This window comes from Rattus norvegicus, chromosome 1 (assembly GCF_036323735.1).
Source record: "Rattus norvegicus strain BN/NHsdMcwi chromosome 1, GRCr8, whole genome shotgun sequence".
Lineage (NCBI taxonomy): Eukaryota > Metazoa > Chordata > Mammalia > Rodentia > Muridae > Rattus > Rattus norvegicus.
Genome location: NC_086019.1, coordinates 210,307,766 through 210,320,101, shown reverse-complemented (window position 1 = coordinate 210,320,101; position 12,336 = coordinate 210,307,766). Strand labels below are relative to the sequence as shown.

The window sequence follows — 12,336 nt, the reverse complement described above, 5'->3', positions numbered from 1 at the left end:
CTGCAGCTATGGGCCTGGAGAATGTACAGCCAGGACCCCTAGTCTGTCAGGGGCTGTGCCTTGAGAGGTATTGGGCACATGGGCAAGTCACCTGGTAGGGGAGGAACCCATAGGACCAGCATCCATTGCGTTCTGCCCTCACTAATGCTGGCACTGTGTGTTTCTACCCAGGGAACTTTGCACTCACATAGTATTCAGCCTTCTCCTGTACTGTTTCCCACTCCTGTTCCCTACTCTGTGGCCCATTCACAGCATTAACATGGCAGATATCACTACAAACTCTTCATCTTTGCTCAGTGTCTGTTTTCTGACTGGACTAGGAGACCCTGTAGGCCCCTGGTACAAGCAGTCCCTGCTTGCCAGCCTGTGAAGGCTTCCTGGTTTTGCCACTGTGGCTCTTTTTCTTTCACTTCCAAATCTCTCCAGACCTTTCTTTCCCTCCTCCTCCTCTAAACTTTCCTTTGCTGCTTCCACCTTTGGAAAGGAGGGGCTCATGGAGCCTTGGGGTGATACAGTGCGGGTGTTATCAAGGGTTCCCCAGGTGGGGGAGGGGAGGAAAAGCAGCCTGCCCCAGGTGAGGGTGGGGAGCCACCCACATTCTGCCTGCCTCCCTGTGGGCCCCTGGGGCTACTGCCAGGCCTCTTAGAGGGAAAACTAGCTTCCCAGGAGTGTGCTGTGGGTTCCCCTTAAAACTTAGGGATTAAGTGTGTGGTTTCCTTCCTCAGTGTTTCAAAGTTGGGAGCACTGCCCCACCAGCTCCTAGTGAGGGCTGGAGGAAAAAAAACAAACCTTGGTTACAAATCCACCCCCAGCCTCCCTGTCCCTGCCCCCTCCCCTCCCGTATGCCTTTGAAGAGCACACCTGAACTCCTGAGAGCAAGTTGAGGTGAGGAAGTGGTCTTTCCAGTTTGGGGAGCCGTAGAGCCAGAGCTTGGGGATTTGGGGAGCCTTCCTGCCTCTCCTATCACTAAGGGAACCTTTGGACAACTGGAAGGAAGGGGTCTTGGGAACAGGGGACCAGACGAAGGGTGCTGGTCCTGGGGAGGTGGGTATCAGAGGTAGCCATGCATGATTCTCTTTCCCATTGCCCCTGGGACCTGGCTCCTCTCCTGCTCAGTTAGCCATCCTGACTCTTTGCTCTGCCCTCAGCCTCACCACTCCTGTTGTTTGCCAACCGCCGGGATGTACGACTAGTGGATGCTGGTGGAGTGAAGCTGGAGTCCACCATTGTGGCCAGTGGTCTGGAGGACGCAGCTGCTGTAGACTTCCAGTTCTCCAAGGGTGCTGTGTACTGGACAGATGTGAGCGAGGAGGCCATCAAACAGACCTACCTGAACCAGACTGGAGCTGCTGCACAGAACATTGTCATCTCTGGCCTTGTATCACCTGATGGCCTGGCCTGTGACTGGGTTGGCAAGAAGCTGTACTGGACAGACTCAGAGACCAACCGCATCGAGGTGGCCAACCTCAATGGGACGTCCCGTAAGGTTCTCTTCTGGCAGGACCTGGACCAGCCAAGGGCCATTGCCCTGGATCCTGCACATGGGTAAACCTCTGTTTTTCTCTTGCCCCTATGGGTAGGTGTGGGGACCAGGATTTCTTCTGTAGTGCACACATGGCAGGCTGATGAGATACCCGGGTAGCAATGCTTGCTAGGAGTCACCTCCCTTCCAGATCCTGGACTGTAACACGTGTCATATTTAATGAGGGATGGTGACTCACACTGATAATCCGAGCATGCCGGAGGCTGAGACAGGAGTGTTGCCACAAGTTCCAGGCCAACCTGAGCTATAAAGACCATCTTCCCCAGTGAACTAGACTATGGGGGGAGGGCGGCAATGGGGGGAGGGTTTGGAGGGGGACACCCATAAGGAAGGGGAGGGGGTAGGGGGATGTTTGCCCGGAAACCGGGAAAGGGAATAACACTCGAAATGTATATAAGAAATACTCAAGTTAATAAAAAAAAAAAAAAAAAAGACCATCTTAAAAATCACAGGAACTGGGCTAGAGAGATGGCTTGGTGGTTAAGAGCACTGACTGCTCTTCCAGAGGTCCTGAGTTCAAATCCCAACAACCATGTGGTGGCTCACAACCATCTGTAATGAAATCTGATGCCCTCTTCTGGAAGGTCTGAACACAGTGATAGTTTACTCTTGTATATTAAATAAATAAATCTTAAAAAAAAAAAAAACCCGCAAGAACTGAGGGGATGCCTCTATTGGTGAATTACTTGTCCTGTGACCTAGGATTGTGGAGTTAGAGAGAGAAATGGGGCTCTGTGAGGCTTGCTGGCCACCTGCAGTCAAATTGCCCAGCCCCTGGTCCCAGTGAGAGACAGTGTGTCTTACAATTTATATTGCTGTCTTTTTTTTTTTTTTTTGGTTCTTTTTTTCGGAGCTGGGGACCGAACCCAGGGCCTTGCGCTTCCTAGGTAAGTGCTCTACCACTGAGCTAAATCCCCAGCCCCCTTATATTGCTGTCTTAAAACACCATGACCAAGAACAACTTGGGGACGAAACCGTCTACTTGATCTTACAATACTCAAGTTATGCCCCATCACTGAGTAAAGTCAGGGCAGGACCTCAGGGCAGGAACCCAGAGTCAAGGACTAAACTGCTTAGTGGCTTGCTCTCCTTTGGTTGTTCAGATCGCTCTTACAGCACCAGGACCATCAGCCCAGGCATGGCACTGCCCACAGTGGCCTGCGCCCACTTATACCCATTATCCACCAAGGGGACGCTTCACAGGCTTGTTTAGGGGCCAGGTCAAACTGACTGTAGCTTGTGTCAAGTTGAAATAAAACTAAGCAGTACCCTGTGCCTCAAAAGAAGGGCGGGCGAGGAATGGTGCTTGGATTTGAAGCGTAGCATCTTTTTCTGCACTAGGACAGGTGACTCAGGGAGTTCAGGGACCTCGCTCCCCTTTTATGACTGTTGGCAAGGTGGAGGTGGGCCGGTATCTGGATGTAGCACCTGCTCTGTGTATTCTGGAAGTTACCTGTGTTGGTGTGGCCAAACTCACTCTAACCCTGGAAAGCTCAGGGCAGCAACAAAGGCCGCTTCGGCAGGGACCAACAGTCAAACCATGAATGTCCTTTAGCTGCAGCCTGGGGGTAGGGAGGCTGACTGGCTTCAGCATCAGATCACACTCTAGTTTTCTTTTTTTCTCTCTCTTTACTTTTTTTAAAAGATTTATTTATTTATTTTTATATGAGTACACTATAGCCATCCGCAGACACACCAGAAGATGGCATTGGATCCCATTACAGATGGTTGTGAGCCACTGTGTGGTTGCTAGGAATTGAACTTTTAGGACCTCTGGAAGAGCAGTCAGATAGACAGTGTCTTCGTTCACTCCTTGCTTCCCCCATCCCTCTTTTCTCAGGGTCGACCCTGGGCTGGGATGCACAGACCCTTGTCTGAGCTGCTCTTGCGTGGCCATGACCCTGAAGTTCTATGCTGGCTCAGTTGTGAGAACAATCAGACAGACTCACGGACTGATGTCTTGAGCAAGACACACATCCTGGTTTTGTTTTTGGCCAAGTGTTGTACTCACTTGACATTTTAGCTTTTTTTTTTTATAAATTAATTTATTTACTTTACGTCCTGACCGCAGTTTCCCTTCCCTCCTCCCCAAGTCCTTTCCCTCAACATTTTAGCTTTTTAAATGTCCCCAGAGCTTCTGAGAAATGCCGGCCAGGATTTCCCAGCTGAGGAAGCATAATGTTGGCTGTCGACCCTGCCTGTGTGTTTGTGCTGTAAACCTTGTAGGAACTCTGTGCAGCCAGTACCCATGTGGATTAGGCTCCAACTGACCCATACCCTGCCTTTTTCCACTGCTGGGAATCCTAAGTCCATCTTCTGGTTGTCTTTAGCAATGGGGTGCTGTCTGGATCTTGATGGTACCACCTTATTGTAACCCTTCTCAGTGAGCTGCTCTGGTTAACTTTAGCTGTGAACTGAACAGAAGCGGGCTGGGAGAGCTGGTGTGGCCTGTGCCCATGCTTCTGGGCTTGACTGGAAGGTTTGCATGCGGATTAGGAAGATTGCCACTGCTCGGTCCAGGGAGTTTGAGGAGCAGACCTGGTGAGGGCAGACTATGTGGCCGAAGTCACTTGTTTGTCCTAGAGCTAGCCTTTGGTAGGAATCAAAGTGTGTGGCTTCTGAAGCCAATACTTTGTGCAAAGACCCAGGAAGTAAATGTGCAATGTGCGCGCTCTTTCTCTCTTTCTCTTTCTCTCTCTCTCTCTCTCTCTCTCTCTCTCTCTCTCTCTCTCTCTCTCTGTGTATGCTGCCTGGGTATATATGAAAGTATATATGAGAGACCCATGTGCAAATGTTACATGAGTATGTGTGAAGTTTATGCACATGCACAAGTGTATGCAGGAGTGCTTGTGTGCAAATGTAACTGTGCCTGCTTGTGCTTGTGAGTGTGTGTTTATGATAATATATGTGCATATACATCTGTGTATGCAGGAGAGTTTGTACACATGTGTGAATGTGCTTTTTATGTGAGAATGTATATGCATTTGTGTGTACATTATTGTATGTAAGGGTTATTGAGCTTATGCACATGAATCTATGTGACTGCTACATGTGTGCAAATATATATGATTGTGTATGTGTGCATGTGCACCAGAGAGCATGTACATGTGATTGAGCGTGTGATAGAGCATCTGTGGGTGAGCACATGTGGTTGTAAAGAAGCATGCATGCAGGTGTGTATGTGTCAGAGGTAAGTGTGATTTTGGAGGGGGTGTCTGGGATGACAGACTAGCAGCTACCCCCTGTGAGTCCCTCATTCCTCAGCTGCACAGGACTTAGACTAACTCTGTTACCTGGTGAGCAATCTCACACCTCAAATCCCCAGGGACATCAGTACCCTAATAGTCTTCCCAGGAGGTGTGGGCTGTTATCCCAGGAGAGTCTCTGTGGCTAAGAGGGATTGGTCTGTGTGGGCTTAGGACTAGCAGCCTACTTCTCAAGAGGACCCTTCTGTGCTTTTGTCTCTCTCTCTCCCTGCTGGTTTCCCACTCCTCCTTAGGACAGAATGCCACAGCTCTACTCCACCACATGCCCAGGGATAACATTCATGAGCATGGGCAGGAAGCCTATTCTCAAGCTGTGGGTTTCACCACTGCCCTAGTGCCCTTACAGGGCACCGGTGGGGTTGGGGAGAAAATGATATAGGCACAGTATGTTTGAGAGAAATGAGTGCCACCAGGAGAGTAAGGGCAGGACAGTGTTCTAGGCTTCTGGCTGAAGTGACAGAATGGCCAGTGCAAAGGCCCTGGGGTAGAGAAGAGTAGCCCTTTGGGAGAGGATGACTCAAGGTCATGGGGCTCCTTTGGCTCTGGGTTGAGCCTGGCTCCCCAGTATCAGTTATAGATGACCGTGGAGGGCACCAGCTTGACCCAGGCTTGTAGTAGGTTGAGGATAGAGTGTCTAGGGTTGAGTTCTATTCTGAAGGCAAGGAGTAGCTGCCAAGAGTGACATGGTGCTATGTCTGTGTCCCAGTGTATACAGATAAACAGAAATGCGCTTCTCAAGCCACATAAAACCACTAGAACTCTGGAACTGGAGTTCCGGGGCTGTGAGCTGCTGTGTGGGCGCCGACTGACCCGGGCCCTCTACATGTTGTAGCTGCTGAGCCATCTCTTCAACTCTTTTTTTATTTTATTTTATTTATTATATATAAGTACACTGTAGCTGTCTTCAGATACAGAGGGCATCGGATCTCTTTACAGATGGTTGTGAGCCACCATGTGGTTGCTGGGAATTGAACTCATGACCTCTGGAAGAGCAGTCAGTGCTCTTAACCGCTGAGCCACCTCTCCAGCCCATCTTCAACTCTTTATCCTCTTACTTTTAGTCATGATGGCTGAGAGACATGCTGGACTGGGTGGGTACTTTGTGCTTGTGTAGAGACAGAGGGAACCTAGCACTCTGTTCTCACCTCAGCTGCTATGGCCTGGATTATCTCTGGGATCAGTCAGCCTTGGCCCTGACTGTCCTTATTAAACGTTTGAGTGGATCATTTGTGCACTTGCTTCCGACTTCTTCCCTAGAAGTTCTCCTCAGGGCCACCTGGGTAGCTATTCCTTTCAGATCCTGCCCCTGGACCAGTGTTGACCTTGGCATAGCTGCCACGGACAGAGCATCTCAAGCTTCCTTCCTTCCTCTGCCCTGGATAAATAAGGGTGAGCAGGCCATGGGGTGCAGCTCAGAGTGGGGACAGTGAAATGCAGTGGAAGAGAGAAACTTGGTTCTCCCCTCGGCACTGTGCAGCCTCTGCTGTGCCCTAGTGCCTTCCTGTGCCATTGTCTCCTGGAGACTTCCTTAGATGAGATCTTGCCTCAGCCACCATTGAGAAGGACGGCTCTGTCCAGATGCCCACCTCAGTGTTGCTTAGCTCAGGACTGGGTGGCCAGGAGTGGCAGAGAGGGGTCTGAAGCTGGGAAGATCTTGGCTTAGCCTGGGGAAGCCCTGCTGCATATCAGGATGGGGCTGTAAGGGCTACTGGGCCTCCTGGTAGAAATGCAGCTGGTGAATGAAGCAACAGCCCAGCATTGCAGCCCTGCACCTTGGCCCCGAATTGGCTTTTGCCTTGCTTCACTGAGAAGGAGGATAGCCTCAATCCTGCCAGCTTGCCCTGCAGCAGTACTGGAACTGGCATGGGCCTGTCCCCACTGAGCCAGCCGCTCTCCCGTTCCCCATTTAAGGAAACCTGCAAGCCTCAGGAACTGGGGAAGAAATGTGGCATACTAACTTCATTTCCCTGCTGGCCTTAGCTCTGGCTGGGCCACAGCACCAAATGGGAAGGTAGAAACACTTCACCTTCTCAGTGGGTGGCAAGGCCCTGGGCTAATTCCCAGCCTGTAGGAGTGGGGGGAAGCACAGGGAAAGAAGGCAGTGCCCAGGTCTTGTCGGTCTCAGCTGAGGCTGACCTACCTTCAGGTGCCCAGCAAATCATCCCCGTTGTGGCCCTGCTGATGCAGGATGAAACATGCACAAAGCTTAGGCCTTCCCTGCTCGTCCAGGCTGCTATCTAGAGCTGTTACTTGCGCCCCCCTCTCTCTCTCTCTCTCTCTCTCTCTCTCTCTCTCTCTCTCTCTCTCTCTGTGTGTGTGTGTGTGTGTGTGTGTGTGTGTGTGTGTATGTGTGAGAGAGAGAGAGCCAGCCTACCTGCTAGGGACCCCACTTCCTGCCTAATGGGGGCAGCAGGCTGACTTTCCCTGTATTGGCTGGCACAGAGGGTGGTACAGGACACACAGGAGTTATCCTATGTGGGGTGTTTGGCCATTAAGCAGGTCAGAGAAGGGGATATTTTCATGCTGCTCCTATGCCTACCTTCTGGATGATGTCCTCAGTCCTTCTAGAAGGTGGCGATGGTTCTAACTCACGTAGAACCCCTGCTGGGGAGACAGGGGTGGGGGGTAGAGTGGCACAGCAGCAAGACAGCTGAAACCCTGTGCCCATTATTGCAGGAGTGAGTGTTCCCTACTCCAGATCTTTATAGCTCAGGCTGGTCTGGAACCCATGGCAATCCTCCTGTCCCAGGCTTCTAGTGCTGGAATTTCAGGTAAAGCTACCATGTCCAGCTCGTGTCTCTCATTTTCCTGTTCACAGTAGTAGTCCCGGCTGAGTGTATTCCTCGGGCTTTATCACTCAACTGCCGGGATCAGCTTGGGGCTGGCCTACATGAATGACGCTTTACGTCAGAAGAAACAGGGATGAGATATGTGGAGACCTGCCTGACACCAGAGAAAACGTGTGTAGAAAACAAAGGAAGACTTATGAGCCCTTGAGCCTGGAATGTGCCAAGGGGTGTCACAGTGCACCACCTTACAAGGGCCATGGGCAGGAAGCAGGCTCAGCTAGGAACCAGTCCGCAGAGGGACAAATAGTGCAAACTGTGTTCAGAACCTGTGTCCACAAAGTCGATGTGGCTCTTCATGGGCTCTGCTGAACAGTTATGCACACTCCTCTGGCTGCGTTCTTTTGGCACTGGCTGGGTTGGCTCCTGTCATCTTTAATATCTGGGGTCAGCACACGCAAAGCACAGTGAGGAGTGTAATGGAGTGTCTTGTGCATGTATGACATGGCCCCCTTGTTGAAGCTTCTCCACATAGCTCTCTGAAAGCCTCCTCTTCAGATCCTGGGAGTCAGTCATGGCTGCCTCTTGTACATACCCACTGAGGGATTTTTTGTCTCCTGTATCCTGGGCAAGTCCCAGCGCACTGTGTAATTCAGGCTGGCTTTGAACCAGTGGTTGTCTGCTTCAGTCTCTTTGGTGCTAGGGATAATAAGTGTGCACAGTGTGCTCCATGAGAAATATTCCTAACAGTGAGAGGGCAAAGAACTCAGCATATTCTTAACTGAGAGCAAGCTGGAAGTGTATAGAGCAATGGGTGATTCAGTGACATTTTGGCCAGTGATGTCCAGTGCAGACTGTGTGCTCTTTGGGGCTGGTCGTCTTAGTCTCTATTCTTGTCTGTAGGTCTGGGGGTGGAGTCCGGGGCTTTGCGCATACAAGGCAGGAGTTTATCACTGAGCTGCAACCCAGGCCTCTGTCCTTAGGTGATGATTGGCAGTTGTGTGTGTGTTGTGGCGCACATGTGGAGATCACATGACAACTTCCATAAATCAGTTTTCTTCCCACTTATAGAAGCAGTGCCTCCCTTTGCTATTTCTTCTGTGCTGCACCCAGGATACCTGGCTGAAGCTTCTGGTGGTTCTCCTGCCCTTGCCACCACATCCTGCTGTTTTGTTTTTCCAGAAAGGGTTTCTCTGTGTAGCCTTGGCTGTCCTGGATCTCACTCTATAGACCAGGCTGGCCTCGAACTCTGCCTGCCTCTGCCTCCCAAGTGCTGGGATTAAAGAAGTGTCCTACCACCTGCTTTTTTAAAATGTAGGCTCTGAGATTTAACTTCGTACTTCAGACTTGTATGCTTGTGTAGCAAGTGCCTTTACCTGGTGAGCTACCTTGTCAGTTCAAGCGCGTGTGTGTGTGTGTGTGTGTGTGTGTGTGTATGTATGTATGTATGTATACATATGTATTTATGTGTTATGTATGTATATGTGAATGTGTATGTATAAAATGTATATATATAGTTAAGGGTTTTGTTTTTATCTTACATGTATGAGTGCTTTGCCTGTGTTTATGTAAGTACACCGTGTTATGTGTGCAGTGCCCATTGAGTTCATAAGAAGGCGTCAGATCCCCTGGGATTGAGTTCTAGAGGGCTGTGAACCTTCATGTGGGTGCTGAGAACCGAACCCGCAAGAGCAGCCAGTGTTCTTACAGCTGCTGACGCACCTCTGCAGCCTGCAGTTTATATTCTTAAGGACATGTTCCTCGGGCTGGAGACCTGGCTCAGTACTCCTCTTCTAGAGGCCTCAGCTTGGTTCTTAGAAACCACTTTCACAGTTTACAACCAGCTCCAGGAGGCCCAATACCCTCTTCTGGTCCCCATGGATACCCGCACTCACATGCACACATACTCCTACACAGATACACACACACACACACACACACACACACACACACACACACATACACACACACACACCACTAAAAATAAAAATAAAGTAAGTATTTTTAAGAAAAACCTGGGCATGATGGCACATGGTTGTAATCCTAGCACTTGGGAGGTAGAGGAAACTGTGGGATGGGGCTAGCCTTAGCTATAGGAGATGGAGGTGGTAGAGGAAGCCGTGGGGTGAGGCTAGCCTTAGCTACAGGAGATGGAGGTGGTAGAGGAAGCAATGGGGTGAGGCTAGCCTTAGCTACAGGAGATGGAGGAGGTAGAGGAAGCAATGGGGTGAGGCTAGCCTTAGCTATAGGAGAAGGAGTGGTGGAGGAAGCAGTGGAGTGAGGCTAGCCTTGGCTATAGGAGATGGAGGTGGTGGTGAAGGTATGTTCCTGTTTTAAGTATTTCAAGCAATCTCTGTTTCTGTTTTAATTTCTTAACATAAAAACCTAAAGTTTGGGTCCCTCAAACCATAATCACTTGTTATTTCTCACGGGTCTGATGGGTGAGCTTTCAGGGCTGTGTCAGGGGTCAGAACCAATCCTCAGATCCATTGTGTCTTTCCTTTTATCCCTGCCTCCTCACTAGGTACATGTACTGGACTGACTGGGGGGAAGCACCCCGGATCGAGCGGGCAGGGATGGATGGCAGTACCCGGAAGATCATTGTAGACTCCGACATTTACTGGCCCAATGGGCTGACCATTGATCTGGAGGAGCAGAAGCTGTACTGGGCTGATGCCAAACTCAGCTTCATCCACCGTGCCAACCTGGACGGCTCCTTCCGGTGAGTGCGTGGTGACCGAGGTCCCTCCCCACCATAGCTGTTATTCCCAGGGTTTGAGGCTTCTTAGGTTCTTCCCTGGAGCCCCCAAGGATTGCTGGGTAACTTTGGAAACAGCATGGTACCGCGCCTGATGTCACAGCTGATGTGACTGTTTCTACAGCAATATGTTGAACATTATTTCCAAACTGTGTGAGAGGAACATGTATAGCCCTCTGAGATGGCTAACTGTGCAAGCCAACTCCTGAGTTCAATCCCTGGAAGCCACATGCTAGAGGTTGAAGACCATTTCTTCTTCCTCCTCCCCCCTCCTCCTCCCCCCTCCCCCTCCCTCCTCCCCCCTCCCCCACCTCCTTCTTTCTCCTTCTTCCTTCTTATGAGTAAGGAAATCTCAGTGTTCAGGGAACTAGTGAGGTGCTCAGTGGTCTAGTGAGGTGCTCAGTGGTTACTTGTACTTGTTGTGCTTGCAGAGAACCTGAATTCACTTCCAAGCACTCATGTTGGGAGGCTTATCTGCTACCCTCTCTGGCCTCCTTGGGCAAATGCACTCAGATGCACATACCTGCACACACAAATGAAAATAAAAATACACCTTAAAAACAAATAAAAGGTTCAGCGTTCAGACTGTTTTGGATTTAGAGTTGCCAGTCAGGGCTTAGATCTGGCTGGACCTGGGACATTCATTGCTCTTTGTCCTGCCTCTTTCATAGTATCTCCAGCGGCTGTGTGATTATTATTCTCTCTCCAGTCTTGCTGGAGAGCTGTGCACACAGTGAGTGCTTGATCAGTGGAGGGGATAGGAGGATGAATAAGTTCTCAGACTTGGTTGTTAGAGCGTCCTGCTTCGTGTGTCCATGTGCATAGGTGTGAAGGGTTCACCTTCAGTTAGGCTAAGAAGGCCCACATTCACTGCGGGATGACGTCCAGCCTGTGTCTTGTCATCTGTAGGATGAGGGTGAAAATGAGCACGGGTTACTTTGGTCAGAGTCCAAATCTGTGATTTGGAAACCAGGGTAGCCTTGGAATACTGTGGGAGCAAGTGATCTCAGCATGAGCAAGACTGGCCCAGCCTCTGGAAAGCTGCAGCCTGGGAGCCTTGGCAAAGGGGTCATGGCAAGAGGGTGACAGTTAATATAACAGAGACAGTGATAACTCTTCCATAGCGTCAGCATCCAGGGACATTGACCCATTCATTTGATGCTCACAGCAAACCCCAAAACACCTCCTGTATAGGCAGGGTCCCAAGGCCATACTGCTGGCCAGAGCCTGCTGCGGTGGGGATGGCCGTTAAACAACCACAAGTTGCTGGCGGTGTTAATTCCAGTCCTATTACCAGTGTTCATAATCTCATTAAGCGTGATGTGCACTGTGTGGGAGATTCTAAACACAGAGGGCTGAGAATGTTTCCCTGCTGCTGGTGTGGACTGTAGGACAGAACACATCCGGCTGAATCAGCAGGAAGTTGTTTGTACATCAGGTCTTGGGACCCAGGCTTCTCAGAAACTGTCTCCAGGTGTGGCTGCATGCTTTTTTCTTCCTAGGGGCACTTTGTCCCTCTGTCCAGGGCACTCATGTTTCTGTCACAGGCATGGATGGATAGCTGGCTGGGAGCGCAGTGGAGGGACCGAGTGAGGAGAGTGTGCCGGCAGCTGCTTCCCTTTGATCTGACAGACATAGTGGGTTCTGGGAGGGCCCAAGGGCCTCCAGCATGGGTCGGAGTAGGCCTGAATGGTGATCTTCTAACCACGCTGCTTGTTTCCTACCTGCTGCAGGCAGAAGGTGGTGGAGGGCAGCCTCACTCACCCCTTTGCCCTGACACTCTCTGGGGACACACTCTACTGGACAGACTGGCAGACCCGTTCTATCCACGCCTGCAACAAGTGGACAGGGGAGAAAAGGAAGGAGATCCTCAGTGCTCTGTATTCACCCATGGACATTCAGGTGCTGAGCCAGGAGCGGCAGCCTCACTGTAAGTGTGAGCAGGCATTGGGGATGGGGTGGGCGGGGCAGGGGATAGGCAGG

At 50.7% G+C, this 12,336-nt stretch overlaps 1 protein-coding gene across 2 annotated transcripts in view; it reads left to right on the top strand.

Annotated features, from left to right (window-relative positions):
- Nucleotides 1-12,336, top strand: part of Lrp5 (LDL receptor related protein 5) — a 103,388-nt gene that overhangs the window by 26,785 nt on the left and 64,267 nt on the right. For both annotated transcript variants that reach the window (NM_001106321.2, XM_063286724.1), the window contains 3 exon segments: nt 1,149-1,545; nt 10,120-10,317; nt 12,087-12,283. In NM_001106321.2, the coding sequence (NP_001099791.2) occupies nt 1,149-1,545; nt 10,120-10,317; nt 12,087-12,283 (792 nt within the window).